The sequence below is a fragment of the Chlamydomonas reinhardtii genome, chromosome 17 (genome assembly GCF_000002595.2).
Source record: "Chlamydomonas reinhardtii strain CC-503 cw92 mt+ chromosome 17, whole genome shotgun sequence".
NCBI lineage: Eukaryota > Viridiplantae > Chlorophyta > Chlorophyceae > Chlamydomonadales > Chlamydomonadaceae > Chlamydomonas > Chlamydomonas reinhardtii.
Genome location: NC_057020.1, coordinates 1209839 through 1228615, shown reverse-complemented (window position 1 = coordinate 1228615; position 18777 = coordinate 1209839). Strand labels below are relative to the sequence as shown.

General features: G+C 62.0%; 3 protein-coding genes across 4 annotated transcripts; 1 reads left to right on the top strand and 2 right to left on the bottom strand.

The window, feature by feature from the left end:
• Nucleotides 1–10: 10 nt before the first annotated feature.
• CHLRE_17g705100v5 (uncharacterized protein) lies at nt 11–2398 on the bottom strand. Of its 2 annotated transcripts, none has more exons than XM_001691674.2 (5): nt 2098–2393; nt 1687–1737; nt 1368–1415; nt 1115–1150; nt 11–858 (listed from the first exon to the last, which is right to left on the bottom strand). In XM_001691674.2, the coding sequence occupies exons 1-5, from the start codon at nt 2185–2187 to the stop codon at nt 805–807; spliced, it is 279 nt and encodes a 92-aa protein (XP_001691726.1). In that variant the 5' UTR covers nt 2188–2393; the 3' UTR covers nt 11–804. The 2 variants fall into 2 exon arrangements, with proteins under 2 accessions (XP_001691726.1, XP_042914438.1); XM_043071979.1 differs by having other exon boundaries at nt 121–858; nt 2098–2398.
• Nucleotides 2399–5908: 3510 nt separating this feature from the next.
• CHLRE_17g705050v5 (uncharacterized protein) lies at nt 5909–13697 on the bottom strand. Its single transcript, XM_043071978.1, has 17 exons — nt 12907–13697; nt 12764–12771; nt 12207–12393; nt 11798–11877; nt 11658–11686; nt 11325–11438; nt 11063–11156; nt 10682–10886; nt 10404–10433; nt 10129–10213; nt 9795–9883; nt 9412–9545; nt 9010–9253; nt 8224–8689; nt 7733–7884; nt 7289–7408; nt 5909–7024 (listed from the first exon to the last, which is right to left on the bottom strand). The coding sequence occupies exons 1-17, from the start codon at nt 13198–13200 to the stop codon at nt 6977–6979; spliced, it is 2379 nt and encodes a 792-aa protein (XP_042914437.1). The 5' UTR covers nt 13201–13697; the 3' UTR covers nt 5909–6976.
• A 220-nt stretch (nt 13698–13917) lies between these two features.
• CHLRE_17g705000v5 (uncharacterized protein) lies at nt 13918–18777 on the top strand. Its single transcript, XM_001691518.2, has 12 exons — nt 13918–14166; nt 14233–14300; nt 14386–14443; nt 14527–14603; nt 14686–14883; nt 15001–15276; nt 15505–15768; nt 16384–16609; nt 16839–17029; nt 17299–17466; nt 17671–17769; nt 17960–18777. The coding sequence occupies exons 1-12, from the start codon at nt 14136–14138 to the stop codon at nt 18143–18145; spliced, it is 1842 nt and encodes a 613-aa protein (XP_001691570.1). The 5' UTR covers nt 13918–14135; the 3' UTR covers nt 18146–18777.

Here is an 18777-nt window from a genome sequence, read left to right as displayed (position 1 = left end):
CGCGACAACAACTGGCATCGGGTTGAGACGGGAGCGTGGGCTGGTCGGTGGGTAGGGTATGACCTACTTCCAACCCCTGGCTCTGGCCGGCAGGCGGTTCCACACAGGCAGCATTTGCTCGGGTAAACCGTAGGCTACACCACTTTGCTGAGCCTCTACACTAGCTTAGCACTCTCTTATGCCCGCATGGGCTGCCCATTGCCGCTGTACACTACATCCGGTTTCCCTATCATCCAGCTCTGCCACGCGACCCCTCGCCTGATCATGCCTTCCGTGGCCTCCTTCCCCTTCCCTGCTCCTCCTGCGTCCCTCGTAAAACTTTGCAGCGGGCGGCCATTGCGGCCACTCCGTGCGTGTGCTGCCATGACCGGCAGTCCAACCACCACGCAGCGATGCTCGTGTGTGGTCAATGGTGCCGGCTTTTGCCCCGCAGCCCGAGTAGCAGCTAGCTAGCTAGCAAAACCACTTGCAGGTCAACTCTACACGACGCTCACGACAACACGAGCTCTGCGAACGTCACCTGACTCCCAAGCAGACAACGTTGCCTGCATCTGTGCGGTCTGTCGGCAACGGTAAACACAGCAATGACGGCTGGTGCACCGCACTTGGCCCCAATCGACACGGGTGAACGACACAGCCAAGACGCAAACATCCCACATTGCACTTCACAAGATTTTGTCTATCTGTCAATGCATATGCCATGCGCCACACCCAGGCCACGGCGTTTCACCACAGGCAGTGGCAGTGGCGCAAACAATCCTCGGGCGGTGACAAGCGCCCAGGGTTGCGCACACTGCGCGCGCCTTACTGCCGCCGGAACTTATCCAGCGCAGCCTTGGAGATCTCCTGGCCGATGCCCTGCACATCGGCATGCATAGCTTGAGAAAATCCCCGAAGCGAGCAACGCGCCATGAAGCTGGCAGCCTGGGCCGCTGCATGTACAAAGCTCTTAGCAGGCTGCCATGACCGTAGCATGGCCGCGCCGCAAGCAATACCGCACCGTGCCTCATGCAGGACGACAATTAACCCATACATGCTTTCCTTGACCCCGTGCACGTGCCCTGGCAACTGGGCGGTTTCCAACTGCATCCGTGACCGCAGCCTGAGCACGCACCTTGTTAATCTTCTCCAGAGAGCTGCTGCTGGCCACCTGCTCGGAGGGACGACACACCGGGCACCAGTGTCACCCCACGCATGTAGCACATCCTAACTGCGTCGCTAAACGTGCCCCCTTCCCCGTCGGAATCCTAGGCATGCGGCAGTGGCGAAATCGGGTTGCGCTGGCGTACCCCGCAAACGTAGTACGCGCCCTGCGCGAAAATTGCGTCCATGTGTGTTCCAATTAATCATCTATGTTGATATCCCACCTGCTTCATGAAGGACCCCAGCTGCTTGTTGATGTCATCCATGGTGGCCTGCGCACGGCAGCGAGGTGGTGTAGGGTGGAGTGGAGCAGCAGTCAAAAGCAAAGGCGGCTGACAGGGAATGGGTAGAGACGAGAAGGCATTTGGATGAAGATGGGGCGTGCGCAGGTGGTGTGGGCAGGTGGTATGAACAGCTGGTGTGAGCTGTGCCGCATGCCTCTCATAGGGTTTGCGCCAGTCCAGCACTATCATCGACCAGCAGGTGGGTCAAGCCAATATCAATCATATCCGCTTGACGCCAGCAGCAATTGAGCAGGTTTACCTTAACGTTGAGCACAGGGTGCGGGCCACCGCCGTTTCCATTGGAGCTGGCCTGCGTGGGCAACGTGAGTGTCAGCGCGACGAGCATGATGCTGCAACATTACCATATTTAACATGTTACAAGACGGGTTGTGGGTTGGCAAAGTAATGGACGGGGGTTCAGTACGCGCCGAAGGAAGGGGCGGAGGGCGGGAGGCCGGGGGAAGGGAGGACGTTGACTCTTCCCACGCGTGCCAGTCAAAGCCTACCACACGCTGTTTACCAGTAGCGACCGCAAGGAGCAGCTATTTAAAGCAACTGGCATGTCTGACGTGCGTAACGGCCGTAATGCGTGGCCATGTTTGGTGCAGCTCGGGCTCGAATTGTGACCATGCGTGGGCCCATTCCCCTGGTGCAAGCTCTCCCCGCACACCTTGGGCGACGGCATGGGAGCAGCCACAGCTGACACAGCCATAGTCCGGCGGGCAGGTGCCACAGCACGAGACGACTTAATGCTGTGCATTTTGGGACGGCAACAGGGAGTTAAGCGGTCGGCGGTCGGGTTCCAAACGAGCGGTGCAGACTAGTGCAGCTAATTGCACGTGCAGCTTTCAATCCTTCGACTTGATAAAGTCTGCGTTTCTCGGTGGCAATGGTTCTACAGGCAAGCAAGCAAGTGCAGAGGCGTTTGAATGTCGTGCTACAAGTTGACTGATATCAAGCCCAAGCTTAATACTGGGTTCGGCAATACGTCGACGTGCCGTTTGCCGGAAACGGGTGATGGCCTCCATCCCGCACAATTGCTTCCTCACAGTTACCAGCCGGGGCCGACAGGCTGTACAAAACCTCGAGATATGGGTCAACGGAGCAACCGAGTGGCGGATGGCTTGCGGTTTGCGAGCGTGCAAGCGTTGCGAGGCGGGGTCGTTGGCGGGAACCGCGGGCCACGCGCGGGCAACCGACCGTGGGAACCCTAGCTCCCAGGAAAGGGGCATGCGGATGTTGACAGTTACAGATACCGCGGCCTTTACACAGTCTCCTGGTGACGGGGATCACGCCCCCCTGGTCCACGGAGTCCACCGGGACCACTACCCTACGCGTTTTGACACGTGGGATCGGTGGCAGGGTGTATGGGGGCTATCGGACGCCGAAGCAGCCTCCCCTCCTCGACAGACTTAATATGGTGTCCGGGCTGCGTATACAAAGCGGTTTATGTAGCCATACGCGCCGCCTCTCTGCTGCACAGCGGCTGCAGCGGCAGGGCCGTCGGCAGCCGCTCGCTGCGGCCGCCTCTGCTACTGCCGCTCGCCGGGCGTGCGCCTGCGCCCTCCTCCACCTCCCCCGCAGTCCGCATCGCCAGCAGGTTCACCGCCGTCATCGCCACTGCCCTTCGGTGCGCCTCCTCCTCTTGCACCACCAGGGGCGCCGCGCGTGCGCGCCGCCCGTCGCGGCAGTACTTCCTCGTGGCGGGCGGTGATGAGGCAGATGTTGGCTGCCCGCCCGTTGGTATCGCGACTCGCTTCGGCGTCGATGCTGCAATGAGCATGTGGCTGGCATGAATGCGGCATCACACGGCATCAGCACAAGGGGGAAGAGCCACAACCGCCACCTCCTCCACAGCCGCCACTGCTGCCCCCTCCGCCGCCTCCACCGCCACCTCCTCTTATGCCGCCCCCACTGCCGCCTGCACCTGAACCTGCACCTGCACCTGCTGATTGTCACGCTGGGCGACGGCGGCGCTGTACCCAACGCCTGTCACGCTATCCCGTGTGCTGGCGTGTGTCGCCGTCATCACCGCGCAGCCCCGTCGCCGCGGGTCCACATGCATAGTGTCATCAGCCGCGCACCATGTCCCTTCTTCACTACGTACCGCCTCGAGCGAGCGAGATATCGGGGTTGTAAACTCACGCCAAGTTGGCCCGAGTACCGGCTCCACAGCTGCTGGCCGCCCCCACCCCCGCGACCCAGGCTAACTTAAACCATTTCGACACTGTGGGGTGAGGAATGTTTGAGGCAGAGGGTTTGTGACGTGGTGGCGGATGACAAGAGTGGATTGGGTACCGATAATGGGTTCGGTGCTCGGCTGGCTGGTCCCTACGGACGGCACCTTACGCGGGAAATGCACAGGTTTTGCCTGGCGCGTGATTACTGCTAGCCCTGGTGGTGGCTCGCGGGCGGCGGTACGGCGGCGGGTGTTCAGTCCAGGGGCGCTGTTTCACAACCACGGGTTGCCGGCAGCAGACAAACGCGCTTGGGAGGACGGTGCGGCTGGCATGTACAGCTCCGCCCGTCTCCGCCGCATGTAAAGCCGCGGCCGATGTGCGCGTCGTCACACCGCGGCGTGGGGGTGAGTGATGAGTGGGCGGATGTGCGTGTGTCAGCTGTGGGAGATGTGGGTGTTTCATCACCCACATGAGCATCATCCACATGGGCGCGGTACCAGAGAAGCGGGCTAGGGCGTGCCGTGGCGTGCCGATTACTGGCAGCACGCTTAAGGCCGCGACAGCGAGTTTTGGTCCAACCTTGGGCCTAAAGTACATTTAAGCCTGCTTTGGAGGCAACCTCGGCACCACAATGCACGACGAGAACTTAGCATGCACCGGTGCCAAAGTTGGCTCCAAAGTTGGGCGGCATGCGGGCGTCGTGGGGCGGGGGGTGGGCCTTGCAGGGCGTGCGGCTGCTGAGGTGGGGTATGGGCTGCTTCGTTGCCTTTGACCTGGGCGCTGTACCAGCCCGGCTCGCGGTGGTAAGCCCCGGTAGATGGCATGCTACACAGGCGCTCGGGCCGCCAGGAATCAACACGGCCGGGCCACACGGTGGCCGGGCGTCCGGCCACCCCACACCCCGAAGAGCCCACGGACGGGCCCAGCGCCCGCACGGCCGCGGCACAAATGCCCAGGCCTGCTTGTTTCATACGTAGGTCCATGCAGGCGGGCTAGGAGCTCCCTGGTCGGGCAGGGGGCGCATTCGCGGCGCGAGGGTGGGCATGCCGACATGGGCATGCCGACATAGGCAAATGGAGGAACCGACGCCAGGAAAGTGACGACTTTTGGCCAGACCCTTAGCGGCTCGCGACCAGGCCGGACGCGCGAGCAATGCAAAAACAACTCCTGAAGCACGACACAATGCAGCTCGCCCATTGATTTCTATGTCCTACTCGTATATCTGTATATATGATTTCTTGCAGCGTTCACCGGCACCACCATGAATGTGTGCCAGGTCGGGGCGTACCACGGTGCCCTGGTCGCGCCCTGCGCGCACTTCCTGGGCCCGCCACGCCCCTCTGTTGTATCCCGCTCCTGCCCCCCGCCCCCCAGGCGCCTCTGGATACATGCATAGCAGCCGTCAGCATCACACTTGGGCAAAGCAGCTCGAACACGGGCGCCCCCTAGGCGGCGCCCAGCACAGGGGTGCGTGCAAGGCTAAACACTGCGCCCGGAGCTGGCGCGGGCTGCCGCGGCTGGCCGCACATGCCGCCACGGCGTGGATGCCTGACAATCAGACTGCTGGATGCGGTGCAGGCGGCTCTGGCCAGCCTAGAGCCGCCGGAACGCACCTACGAGCTCGGCTCTCTGCCCGCCGCCGCGGCCCATCTACGGCGCACGTGCAGCGCAACCTCCGTTGCGGCCCGGGCGTGGGGTTGGTTGGAGGCGCGCTAGCTGGCGCACTGCAGCATCTTAGAGCCTGGCAAGGGCATGCGGAGACGCGCGAGGGGGCGGGGTGGACCGCGGACGAGGCGTGTGCGGAGGCATGCGGGCGTCGTGGGGCGGGGGGCGGGCCTTGCAGGGCGTGCGGCTGCTGAGGTGGGGTATGGGCTGCTTCGTTGCCTTTGACCCTGGGCGCTGTACCAGCCCGGCGCATTCGTGGCACGAGGGTGGGCATGCCGACATTTGGGGCATGGGGTCTGGCGTTGTGGTTTCTTAAATCCCGCGTCTCCCTGCACTGAGTGCCACTAGAGAGCTCATCCTGTGCAGGCACCAGCTCATGTTCTTGCCTCTCCCCACTGCGTCGATGGCGGTAGGTTGTTTTCTTTCCGCACGACTGGCTCACAGACGGAATGCGGGCAGGCCGTGCTTCTCAGCATTGCTCTGAAGCCAAAGTGTCTGGGTACCGTGTCATCAGTCTGGGCGGGGCAGGTGGTGATGCCTGGTTCTGCCACCAGGTGCCTGAACGTGTAGGCCGATATACTGACGCGCCTGGCGGGCTTAAGAGCTAGCGAAGAGCCCGCATGAGGAATGGCGGAATGCCGAGTTTTGTTACAGACACCACGGCCTTAGCTTGTCACCTTGGCTGGTGGGTGACAGGCAGTGTCGTTTTCCCGACACCCCAGCCGGCACCCAGCGCGGGCAACCCCTGCCCTATGTCGCTTGACAACTCCCTCGGCGCTCCCGAACACCTCGTGTACAACAAAATGCAGACCATTTGACAACCTCCTCTACCTAACCACCTGTCTACATGCATGCGTTCGTGCATGCGTTCGTATTTGCGTTTAGACAGCAGTTCGGAATGCGTGCCTACTTGCCTCACCAACTAGAACGTGTGCGGCGAGCACAGCGAATGCCATTGGATGCCCGCACATCCTCCATTGTTGTGCTGCTTGCGCGCCTATGTAGCGTCACATGCTAAACACTGCGCCCTGGGCCATGAAGCCTGGCTGGCTGGCCCCAACTACGCGGCACATCGTAACGTTTCCAATGTCACGACTCACGACACGCATGCGCGCATTAGGGCGCGATGCACAAGTACTCATACGAACGCTACCGACACCGCGGCATTTCCATCTTCTCCTGGTCTCGGGTCAACGGGGTCCTTAGCTAGCCCCCCCCCCCCGTCCAGGCGCTTGGGCCCATGGGAAGACGGACTGTCGCAGTGCCACTGCCACGCATGTGAGCGACGCGCAATCCCCGGCACATACTCTGCGCCACTTCAATATCTGGTAGGTACGCGCTCTCATAACTGTCCTGCAAACAGTACGGCAACCCAATGGCTTAAGCTCAATAGGCTAACATGCAACGCTTGATAAGCTCAGCTCTATTAGCTGCCTGGCAGTGCTGTACAACACTTGAAACGCAAGATAACCGCATGTCCAACACCAACCTGCCCCCTTGCCCTGTCTCAACAAACCACACACATGTCCACAATACAACAAAATTATGTCAGCCGCCCAGCCAGCGGGCACACTGTAAGCAGTTGCTGGGGCCGAGTGATTCGGCTTGGGCCACCTCCTCCACCTTCGCCACGTCGCTCCTCTCACTTCACGCTTCTGGAGCCTGACAGGCCAGGGCCCGACAGCCTCCGGGAGTCCCGCCGCGCTACATGTTGCCGGGGCGGTCGCCCAGCATGAGCCGATGGTCGCCCACCTGCGTGAGCGTGTGTGCGTGTGTGTGTGTGTGTGTTAAAGAGCACAAGGAAAACGTTGCGCAAAGACAGTGTGTGTGTGGGTGTGTACAGGTGATCTGTGAGACGTCTGCTGTGCCCCAGCTTACACCGACGCGTGACGCTACCCCACGCATCCCCACGCCACCATACCCTCACCCACCACACCTAGCCCCCCACATCTAGGTCTCTATACGTCTGGGGTATACTACCACCCAACTCCGCTCAACCCCACCCTAATCACGCACCTCCACCTCAAACCACAGCATGACGCTGATGACCACGATGTAGGCAACGGCGCAGCAGATGCAGGCCCACTTGTCAATGCGGGCGGCGATGAACTCGGCGAAGGCGCGGTCCTCCTTGCACTGCAGGAGAAAGGGTCGGGGTAGGGAGGCAGCAGGCGGCGGCAGGCGTGAGTGGGGGATGGGGGATGCTTTCGAACAGCAGGGGGGGGCAGCAGGAACACGAGGGGTAGTGGGTTATATGGCTGGGTGAGCGACTTGGGGACGTGATTCTAGCATCGCACACATTCAGGCATCCAACAAACACAACACGCACACACAAATATGCGCGTCCTGGTGCTCTTCAAAAGACAGGCACACACAAACACATTGGCGCGCGCTATTCTTTGCCCAGGGCGCGCAACCATACACACGCCGTACACCATGAAGCACACAGCTGTGGCGTACCTGTTGGTAGAACTGGCGGGGGGCGCGGGTAACGCCCACTAGCCAGGCGACCATGGCGGCACCAAACGCCCGGAGCGAGGCCAGCAGGCGCCCGCGTGGGCCGCAGCAGGCGCCGGCGCAGCGCCGCCACCACGACACCAGCCCGCCCTTGCCTGCAGCGGATGGCGCGCGCATGCCGCGTGTCAGTATCAGAGGTATTTGTGTGCGGGGTGGTGGTGGGGTGCGGGGGAGGGGCAGCGGCGTGAGAGTGTACGCGCGTGCGACTCTACGAGTACCAGCTCTCGGAGAAGCGCAACGGAAACGTGTCATGCCCAACTGCGAACACGTAGTCATGCGTAGTCAGCGTTGTTGGAAGGCGGCGTCACACGGTGGCGGCGCTGCCACTCCCCCATTCATCTAAATAATAAGCGGCCACCAAATCGCCAACCAAGCCCAAGGTTCCACGCTACTCAGCCCAGGCCAGCCCACGCATCCCGCCCCGCCCCTCTCACCTGTGGTGGTGGAGCTTACGGTGGTGCTGCCCGCCTCACTGCGACGGTCGTCATCGCGGCCGCCGCCGCCGCCCCGACCGCCCGCGTCGCTTCCCGCCGCAAACGACCGCTGGTTGCGCGCCGAGGCAAAGGGTGACGCAGCGAGGGCGGCGCCGCCGGCAAAGGCGGCGCCAGCCGCCACCGTGGCTGCTGCGGTTGGCTCGGTTGTGATCACGGGGGCGGGGGCGGTCATGACGGCGGGGTCCTCTGGGAAGACGTCCTCGCGCTCGGAGGCGCTGCCTGCGGCGCTGCTGTTGGCGTGTTGGATGCCGTTGCTCGTGGTGCGCAGGGGCGAGCGGGAAGTGGTGACCAGGCGGCCCCGGGGCGGGGTAGGCGTGGCAGCGCCGGCGCGGCTGCTGGGTCCGGGTCGGGACGGCGAGCGGCCGGTCATGTTGGCGTAGGGCGAGTTAGCGAGTTGCTGTGCCGCCTGTGGGTGCCGCGTGTGTTAAAGAGCACAAGGAAAACGTTGCGCAAAGACAGTGTATGCGATGCAGCAAAGCGACGGTTTAGGGATGTTACCTGAAGTTACCTCGCATACCTGCTGCGGTGAGCCGCCGGTCTTACCAACCGCAAATCGCGCAACCCCCGCTACTCTAACCTCGAGGGGGGATTAGTGTCCACACGCTCTCAAGGGTGCAAACCCATGCCGCGTGTGTATCCGTATAAGAAACGTAGACGATGTTGCTTGGTAACCTCCATTGTAACCTCCCTGAAAGACACGCACGACAAGAGAGCACGGCGGCGCACCTGCTGCTGAACCTCCAGCGCTGAGTCAACGCGGCCGCACTCCACGTCGCCCGCAGGGGCGTCAGTGGCGCCGCCGCGCACGGACGGCGCGCGCCGCATGCCTCCCAGCACGCCGCCAATGGCGCCGCCCAGGTGCCTGCTGGCGGTGCGGCCGCCGCCGCCGCCTGTGCCGCCGCCGGCAATGGCGGCGCTGTGCGCCTTGCCGCCGCCGCCCGCAAACTTGGCGTCGCGGGCAATGCCGCCCCTGTAGAAACGACACACCGGCCAATGAACTACACGACAACGTACAGTACCATGGTCTACCCATACATGTGATTTGGCTGCAATGGAAGCAGAGGACACCCCGCATTGCCTACACAGTACAAACAGCATAACAGCACTCTGCCGTACTGCCGTACTCACTTGGCCAGCATATTCCCGTACTTGCGCATGCAGGTGCGCTTGTTGGACACGACCCGGTTGACGGTGGCAATGCGGTTGACGATCAGGCTCTCGATGCAGGCGATGGAGATCATGACGTACGACACCAACACCACCTGCCGGCGGGCCGGGAGTCGGGGGGTGAGGCCGGGAGTCAGGGCGGGGTCGTCATGGAGGTGTTGTGTGTGTGTGTGTGTGGGGGGATGGTGTGTAGGAGAAGGAGCGGGGGAGCAGGGGATACCAGTTGGGCAGGCATCGAGGACAGTACGGACAGCGATGGAGATGCGTAGTATATGGTGCAGTGAAGACCCACGCCGCGCCGCGGCTGAGGCACAGGCACAGTCTGCAAGTGTATGTTGGCTCACAATTTGCAGGGCGTTGATGTAGTTGGCGGGCGGGAAGTCGAACACGAACTGCATGGCCGTCAGACTCAGGAACATGGTCAGAACCACACCTGCGGGTAGGAGGAGTTGACAAGGGTGGAGGAAGGAGCAGGAGAGTAACGAGGCAAGCTCACGAGTGGCGCACAATGCCTGCTGGGTCCGCAGGCGCACAACACACGCTGTGTGCAGACAGGCACCATGGAATGACCTTCTTATGTTCCTAGACGCTTTCTTGCACGCACACGGGCGCAGGGGTCTTTGCTCGCTGCATCTGCTGTTCGAACACACACGGGGTTGATTACACACACGGACTTACTCATGCGGTCTCCCAGGGCGTCTTGCGGCATGAAGAACACCACAAACGCCACCAGAGTGATCAGCAGCACCGGGATCAGGTTGGTCTGTGCGTGAGGAGCAGTAGAAGGCGGGGGGAGGTGGGGGCGGGGAGGCATGAAGGCAGGGGTGGAGGTAAGGACGCAGGGTGGCGAGGGTGCCAACCTGTATCGCTAACAACATGCACACCCGCCACCTAATGAAGCTCCCAGCGCAACTACTGCCGTACCCTACACAGGCACTTGCGCGCTCACTCACCAGTACGTAGTAGGACGACACGCGCTTGATCTGAACAAAGGGGAAATGGTGGAGGGGATGGGAAGGAATGGAACAGGCTTCAAGCCGTCCGTGTGTCATGAGCCTCACAAGCAATGCAATGCAGTGCGCGGCTAGCAAGCCGCATCGCCAAAATTTCTGATCACAATCATAACTTCAATCACAAGTCCCAAACTCCGCCTTTGAACAACCCCCCCCCCCCCCCGCACACACACACACACACGCACACAAACACACACACCCCAGCCCCCTCCCCCCACCATGATATCCGCCACCAGCACGACGGGGCCGTACAGCGCTCGCGCCTCGTCGTACAGGTGGGGGGCGTAGGTGCCGCACCAGTCCGGGGAAGTGGTGCCGCGGCCAGGGTTGGGCGGCAGGTAGCGGTCGCCTGTGGTCACGGACTGGTACAGCGCGGGCGCCGGCGGCGCGCCCGGGGCGCCGGAGGCGGGGGCCAGAGCGTAGCTGTGGTGCAGGGCGTGTGCAGGCGTTTATTTGAGGCTTGTGGGCAGGATGCTTAAAAGGGTGTTCACGGCGGGGGTAGCCGGTCATAGCTGTGCGCCGCTGTTTCCCGCCGAACCCCTGTTCCCGAGCCCTGCCCCACACGGCTCTCCCCCTCCCTCTTCCCTCCCGCACCCCACCTGGGCTCCGCCGTGCCGACCTCCTTCTGGCAGCTCCTGGTGTCGTACACCTTGCCCTTGCCCCAGTTGACGTACCAGCCGGCCAGGTCAGCACCTGGGATGACGCCAGGTGTGGAACAGCAGCAAGTCCATTCAATCATCTGGGTCGGATGCCTCTACACCCAAGCTCAAGAAATCATGCACCAGACACGCCGAACGCCTGCAGTCGTGCACCGTTGCAAGACCGCACCAGCCCGCCCCGCCCACCCGGGCCCTGCCTCACCCTTGGTGTGTGCGGTGTTGTTAAGCTTGGCCACGTGCTCCCACACCAGACCCGCCGCCAGGGCCTGGTAGGAGGCGATGGAGATCTCCAGTAGCAGGTGCTGGTGCTCGAAGGCTGTGGGAGAAGGTGGTTTAGGTGGTTTGGTTGGTTTGCTTTGGTTTGGTTTGGTTTGGTTTGGGGTGGGGTGGGGTGGGATGGGATGGGGTGAGCACACGGGTGAGCATACGGGTGCCGGGCAGATTGGCGCAAAACCGCAGACGGGAGACAGTTGACAGGGCATATAAAAGCACCACTGCTTTTTGGACCTTTGCCCTGGCAGCTAGCCCCACTCACGGTATGCGCGGAAGTCGAAGGGAGCATACCTGCGAGGGGCAGGCGCGCCAGTTGCGGGTGAATCCGCATGCGCTTTAAGACTCGGCGCTCAGCCAACAAAACCCCCACCCGCCCGCACACCCACGGGAAACCCAACGCACCACGTGCCGACCAGGCGGGTAGACCAGGTCACGGTGCCGCTGGTGGCGTTGGCGTTGATACGGTAGCGCGGCAGCTGGCTCTGTGGGGGCGGAGCGTGCATGTGCGTTAGGTGTGGGTGGGGAGACTACGTTCCCAAGCCCGGAGTATGGACCCCCTCCGACCCACATCACCCCGGCATGCCACCCACCCTTTCCTAAAACCTGCCTCCCCAAGCTGCCTCTCATTTCTCCCCGCCCCACCGTTCACTAGTGCAGCCAACACCCACCAACACCTCCAACCTACTGGGTTTCTTTGGGATTGGAGTATACAACCTCCCCCGCTACAAAAACATCCTCACCACCAGCCCCACTCGCGCTGCCACCAGCCCCACTACGAGCCCCACCCTCCGACACTCCACGCTCCACCCACGTCATCGTACGTCACGATGTTGAGCAGCTCGATGTGCGGCAGCCAGATGGTGTCGCAACAGCCGGCCGTGGCTAGGCCGCTGTAGTCGCACGTCTTGTTGCAGGAGTCGGAGCCGGTCAGAACCTGCGCCGTGCGCTGCGTGACGGCGGCGCCGGCAGCGGGGTCGCGCCAGGTGAGCACCAGCCACCTGTGCGCGGGCCGTACAGCCGTAGCAGTGAGTGTGGCGGCAGTGGTGGCGGTGGCGGATGCATGCGGCAGAGGAGGGCTCGGCAAGCAATTGGACGGGAGCGCACGCACGGAGCGCAGGAGAGTGCAAACGAAGACGTGCTGTGCTGTGCTGGTCACGCCGCGCGCTTAGGCGCATGACAGCCACAGGTTTACGCCTGAACCTGCCTCACTAGCTGTCAACCCGCCGCCATATCAACCACGCCACGCTGCTGGGGCAGGCCGTGGGCGGCCGACGGCCACACACGCCCCAGCTCCACAGTCCACAAACCGTGTCACCACAGATGCGCGCCAACAGGCAGCGCGCCGTGCCCCCGCGGCCTCCAACTCACCACATCGCCTGCGCGGGCAAGTGGCCGCGGCGCACATGATCACAGGCGGGTCACACCGTGCGCTTTGCCCCTCTGCTAGCACTGCCGTGCTGCTACGCTACCCCTTCCCCCACACTTGGCCACACCTCCACGGCCGCGCTCACCGAGTAGGTGCTGCTGTCCGCGCCCATGGCATACACACGCTCCAGAAGCGCTGTCACGTTCACGTCAACCTTGCCGCCGCCGGGGCCCGCCAGCCCGCCGGGGCCGGCCGGCGTGGGCAGCGACGAGCCCTGCAGCGGGTAGGGCAGCTGCGCCGCAGCCGGCCATAACAGCAGCAGAACGACAAAGGGCAGGAGCAGGATGCAGGGAGCCGGAAGGAGGCGGCGGCAGGCGCCAGGCCTGCCTCCGACGCCTGTTCCGAAGTGCGCCGCGCGGGTCGGGTGCCGCGTTGGCATTCTCTTTCTCTCTCTTCTGATGCAGGTTTGCGATCAGGAGTAAAGGCTTGGTAACGAGTGGGCAGACTAAGGGTCTTTGTGGAGACACCGCCCAAAGCCCAGCCTTGTAGGGGGATGGTGGTCTTCCTTGCCACTCCTCGCAAGCGAGTCGAAGGCCGTGACCGAGAGCACCTTGAATCACACGGCGATTGGTCTTTTGTACAGGTTGCGTTAGCACGTTCTGAAAAGCTATTCTTGTCTTGGAGCGTTGGCCACCTGCCCGGTTGCCAACCGCCGGCCGCACCCCGTGGGACCTATGCTGACAGCGGCTGATACTGCGGATTAACGCCCACGCCCAGCTGGCCAGGTCACCAAAAGTCCAAACTGCATGCTCTTATACGCAGGTGCTTATGCAAGGTGCAGGCTGTGGCGTGCTGTGGATGGGTTTCCAAGGGGCAAGGGGAAGCTTTCCTTACTCAGGGTCACACCAGATTGAGACGTCCCTTGTAGTTGGTGCCACAAACGACGCCCCATGGCAGCTACCTGTTATGCTATAGCTGCGATGCGCATCCATCGTGAACGATGACTCTGTTTGCAGGGGGCCCAGCTCGACATGCGCGGTGGAATTTTGGCGGCATGCTGACCACTGACCTGCTGGTTCATCATGGCCGCTTCAACCAATGCAGTATCAACAGCTAGCACTGTATGCATAATTTTCGTCCGCCTTCTTTCTGAAGTACGGATTGCCTGCCCCATTCGCCCTTGCCCGGGCCAACCGTGTAGGAGGAGCGGTCAACCAGTTGAATAGAGTGGTTAAGAGGCCTAGGAGACTGTGCATGTGAGGCCTGGACTGAGGACACATCGTCGCTGGTGTTAACAGAAGACGATCGACCCCCAAAGGGCCAGACAAACACAAAGACCAACACCTCGTTTGCTTCCAGGATACAGCAGCAGCGATGGCGAAGGTTGGAACTCTGGAGGTGACCCGTAAGTCACGCAGTCTGCAATACCCGCGAAGTGCGTCTCGCTAACAAGTCGCCGAACCCCGTGCAGTCACCTCCGCCTCGTTCGTGAAGGACGTGGAGTTTGTGGGCGTGCTGGGAGTTGGCGTCGGCAAGCAGGTGGGTCCGCCGCGTTGCTTCCGGTGCAAAATGCCCAGGTTAACTAGGGGAGGCGCTAACTGCGCGCCATGCGGCTCACCTGCAGGACCCTTACGCGGTGCTGGTGCTGGCGGACCAAACCCACCGTTCTAAGACCATTACGGGTAGGTGTGCGGGGGCGGGGTCCCGGCAACAGTGCACTGCCATTTGGAAGTCCGGTCTTACCTCGTTGTGGCGTTGCACACAGATGGCGGCAAGGAGCCAACTTGGAATGAGGTGTTCACCTTCCGCAACGTGACGCCCGACCAGACGCTGAAGCTGGAGGTGCGTCCCATGCGGGCGGGTTGCACGCTAGTCGAAGTCGACTTTTCCTGATGTGTAATGCTTGATTATCTGCCCATGACAGTTCTATGATGAGAACGTGGTCTTCCGCGACGTCGCGCTGGGCAGCGGCAAGGTGTCGCTTGGCAACGTGCTGGGCGGTCCCCAGCCGGTGTCGCTGGACATACCCCTGATCAGCCGCAAGGGCAAGGCCCGCGGTACCGTGAAGATGGCGTTCCGCTTTACAGAGGGCAAGACGGCCACTGCCCAGACCACCAACCCGGTGGGTTGGCTACTCGAGGGAGGAAGCTGTGGGGTGGGCGCAGCGAAACAGGGCAAGTTGCGGGCGCCAACGGGGCCACTTGCCGCTTTCCAACTTAGCTGCCTTCCACTTTTGCAGTACGCCCCGGTCTCCAAGACCGTCAAGCCCGGCAATTGGATCCTGCCCACGTACGCGGACACGGACTGCTGGAAGGACTACGAGCCGGGCAGCATCCTGGGTAAGGGTACCTTCGGCACCACTTACTCCGCCACCAACAAGAAGACGGGCGAGAAGGTTGCCGTTAAGGTGATCAGCAAGAAGAAGCTGGTCAGCGCGGAGGAGATTGGCGACGTGCAGCGCGAGGTGCAGATCATGCACCATCTGGCGGGCCATCCCAACGTAGTGTGCCTCAAGGTGCGAGCTGGAAACCCAGCAGTGTGGGGTTGTGTGGCTGGGCGTTGAGCTTTGTGTGACTGGGTGTCACGCCTCGGCAAGGTGTTAGCGGCGGCGGCTATGGTCGAACACTTTGGCAGTACAACACCACGTCTGAGAGTGTGTGAATGTGGGGTGCGCGTGGTTACATGCCTCACTGTGCGAAGCTGACGCGGATGCTCACCTGGCACACGACCTGTCAACACATAGGGCGTGTACGAGGACAAGAGCAACGTGTGCCTGGCCATGGAGGTGTGCAGCGGCGGTGAGCTGTTCGATGCGATTGTGAAGAAGGGCCACTACACGGAGAAGGACGCGGCCTCGCTCATCCGTACCATCGTGGGCGTGGTGGCGCACTGCCACAACATGGGCGTCATTCACCGCGACCTGAAGCCGGAGAACTTCCTGCTGTCGGACCGCTCCGCCGCGGCGGCGCTGAAGGCGACGGACTTCGGTCTGTCGTCCTTCTTCCAGGTGCGCGGGGGTGCTCCTGGCGCATCGGGTGACCAATGGGGCAGTGGGTTTGGAAGACAGCGGCAGGATGCGTGTTTGCAACCGTGGCGTGCAAATGTGGGGTTGGTAGCGAAGGCCTTCGTAACGGACAATCAGCAGCTTGACCAGCGTCACGCCTTTCCAACACAAATATGGCGCACGGAGCAGCGGAGCTGATCTGGCGGCGAACAGGGTTGCAGGAGCCGCGACTCAGCGGGGCGCTAGGGAACACTGAGTCATGCGCAGGCAGTCCGCGTGGCGGCGTCCACCGTCCAGCCCAGGTGGCGATCATGCTCCACGCAGCATAGCGAGCGCGTGACCGCCGGAAGGCGCGGAACCATAGCGACAGGTCACATGGCGTTGCAGCATCAGAAGAGTCGATGGGCCTCAGGCCGCAGAGTGTATGACATGGGGCACGTGGGCAGGGCATGGGCATCAAAACAGCAGACGTACGGTGCAGCCGCGCTGCGTTAGGCTCTTGCGCCGACAGGTGTGCTGGACACACTCGCCCAACGTGCGCGACGTGTTACCGTGCGCAGCAGTATGTGTTTCCTGATCCGCCTAACCCTGCCCCTGGATTCGGTTCGTGTGCAACAGGAGGGCCAGGTATTTACGGACATTGTGGGCAGCGCATACTACGTGGCGCCCGAGGTGCTGAAGCGCGCCTACAGCAAGGAGGCCGACATCTGGTCCTGCGGTGTCATCCTGTACATCCTGCTGTGCGGCTACCCGCCGTTCCACGGCGAGAACGAGAAGAAGATCTTCGAGGCGGTGGTCACCAAGCCCGTGGACTTCACCAGCGACCCCTGGCCCGCCATCTCGGGTGGGTGCGGGGATGGGTGTGGTCGATGGGCTGGACGGCTTTAGCACGGTCGTATGGCGCATTCACACAGGGGTACAGAAACTGTTGCGCATCAAGCTGCGTCCACGCGTCTACTTCTCTTAACATGTACTCACTTGTGCTTCCCTCAAACGAAGCTATGTTGATGTCCTCTGACTCGCGCTCCGCTATGTGTTTCCGTCGCGTCCGTCGCGGTTGCTTTGTCCCACAGAGGCCGCCAAGGATTGCGTGCGTCGCATGCTTGTCCGCGACCCCAAGCGCCGCGCTACGGCCACCCAGATCCTGCAGCACGAGTGGATGCGCGAGAACGGCTGCGCCGCCGACCAGCCCATCCAGCTGGAGGTGCTCAGCCGCATGAAGCAGTTCAGCGCCATGAACCGGCTCAAGAAGGAGGCGCTCAAGGTGCGGGCGCTGTGCTGCGGGAACTGGAAGGGGCAGGAGGAGGGATTGGGGGGACGCAAAATGGGGAGGGGCCGCATGAAGCGCGGTATCACGGGACGATACGGGGCGGTCTGAAGGGTTTAGGATGAGCACGGACAGTCGAATCGGGGTTGCCAAGAACAGATGCGGACTGTGAAGAGCACAAGGACAATGACACAGCAAGCATATAGCCCCAGCCAGCAGCAGCATGCCGACGGTGGTTCCCTGCTGGTGTGTTTGCAACCCCGCAGCTGATTGCCAAGAGCCTGCCCCTGGACGAGATCAACGGCATGCGCGAGCTGTTCCTCGAAATCGACAAGGACAAGAGCGGCACCATCTCCGTGGAGGAGTTCAGCGAGGCCCTCAAAAAGAAGGGCATGCAGGGCCTCACGGACGCGGACGTTAGCCGCATGATCGCGGTGGGTGGCAGTGCCCCTGGGCTGGGGAGTGTGGGCAGTACACCCTTGGGAGGGAGGAGGAGGGCTTGTAAGCTAATACAGCCACATCTGGCTCAAGTTGTGGACTCGGCCAAAGGGAAGGGGCGGTATGCTGCAGGGGCCAGGTTCGCTACGTTTGCTAAGCGACTCAGGTTGTTAACAAGTGGTGACGGCATGCGCTTGCAGGAGGCGGACGTGAACGGCGACGGCACAATCGACTACGAGGAGTTCCTGGCCGCCACCATCAACCGGTCAAAGCTGGAGCGCGAGGAGCTGCTCAAGCAGGTGTGTTTGCGTGTGGCAGTGGCGGGGCCGGGAGGGTGAGATGGAGAAGGCGTTGGGAGGGCTGGAAGCGTCTGGTGAAGATGTATGGAATTGTCGGGCGAACAGTTGTCGATGTGCCGTGTGATTGAAGGCTCTATGAGCTACCATGCAAACCCACTGAACCGCCCCCCAACGGTCTACAATCCACCAGGCGTTCTCCAAGTTCGACGAGAACGGCGACGGCGTGATCACCCGGCAAGAGCTGTTCAACGCGCTGTCGGACCCGGCGCTGGGCGTGGACCCCAAGGAGATCGATGAGATCATTGACCAGGTGGACCAGGACGGCAACGGCACGATAGAGTACGGCGAGTTCGTGGCAATGATGCGCGGGTTGTAACCGTAACCCGTGCGGCGTCGGCGTGAAGCGTGGCGGGCTCGCGACAAACTGCGATTGGAACAGTCGACGCGGAGGAGCACTAGCATCCTGGCGGCGGCGGACGAGCGTGCAGTGCTGGAGGGGCTATCAGAAGCTGCAGCAGGCGCGGGATGGTGCTCAGCGCAAGTTAAAGCGAGTGTTGACTGATGCTGAAGAAAGCGACACGAGGCGATGGACAGATGTATGTGCAGAACTTGCGCATTGGCACGTGGGTGTGTGGCGTGCATGGCGCAGCGGCAAAATGCGCCTACATGACTGGGCATGCTTCGTGAGGGCGGTCAGCTTATGTACTGACGGTTTCTGAAAGTATCCAGTAGTGGGTTTGGGGTTGGGCGGCTGTGTTTTGACTGTATTGTGGTGGTGGTCGCGACCAACTGACTTCGAAGCAATTGTTTAGCGGCGTAGTACGACGGTTATGTTGAAGAGTCACGGGGACCACTGGGCTTGGAAACCCCGCAGGTGGGGCGCACACAAAGCATGGTTCGAATCGAGGACGTCTTGCGGTCAACATGTACACATGCTTTGCAGCGCCAACCGACAAGTGGCCTGAGCAACTGCCTAGTGGAAGCATGTAAGTGTAACTGGCACTCAAC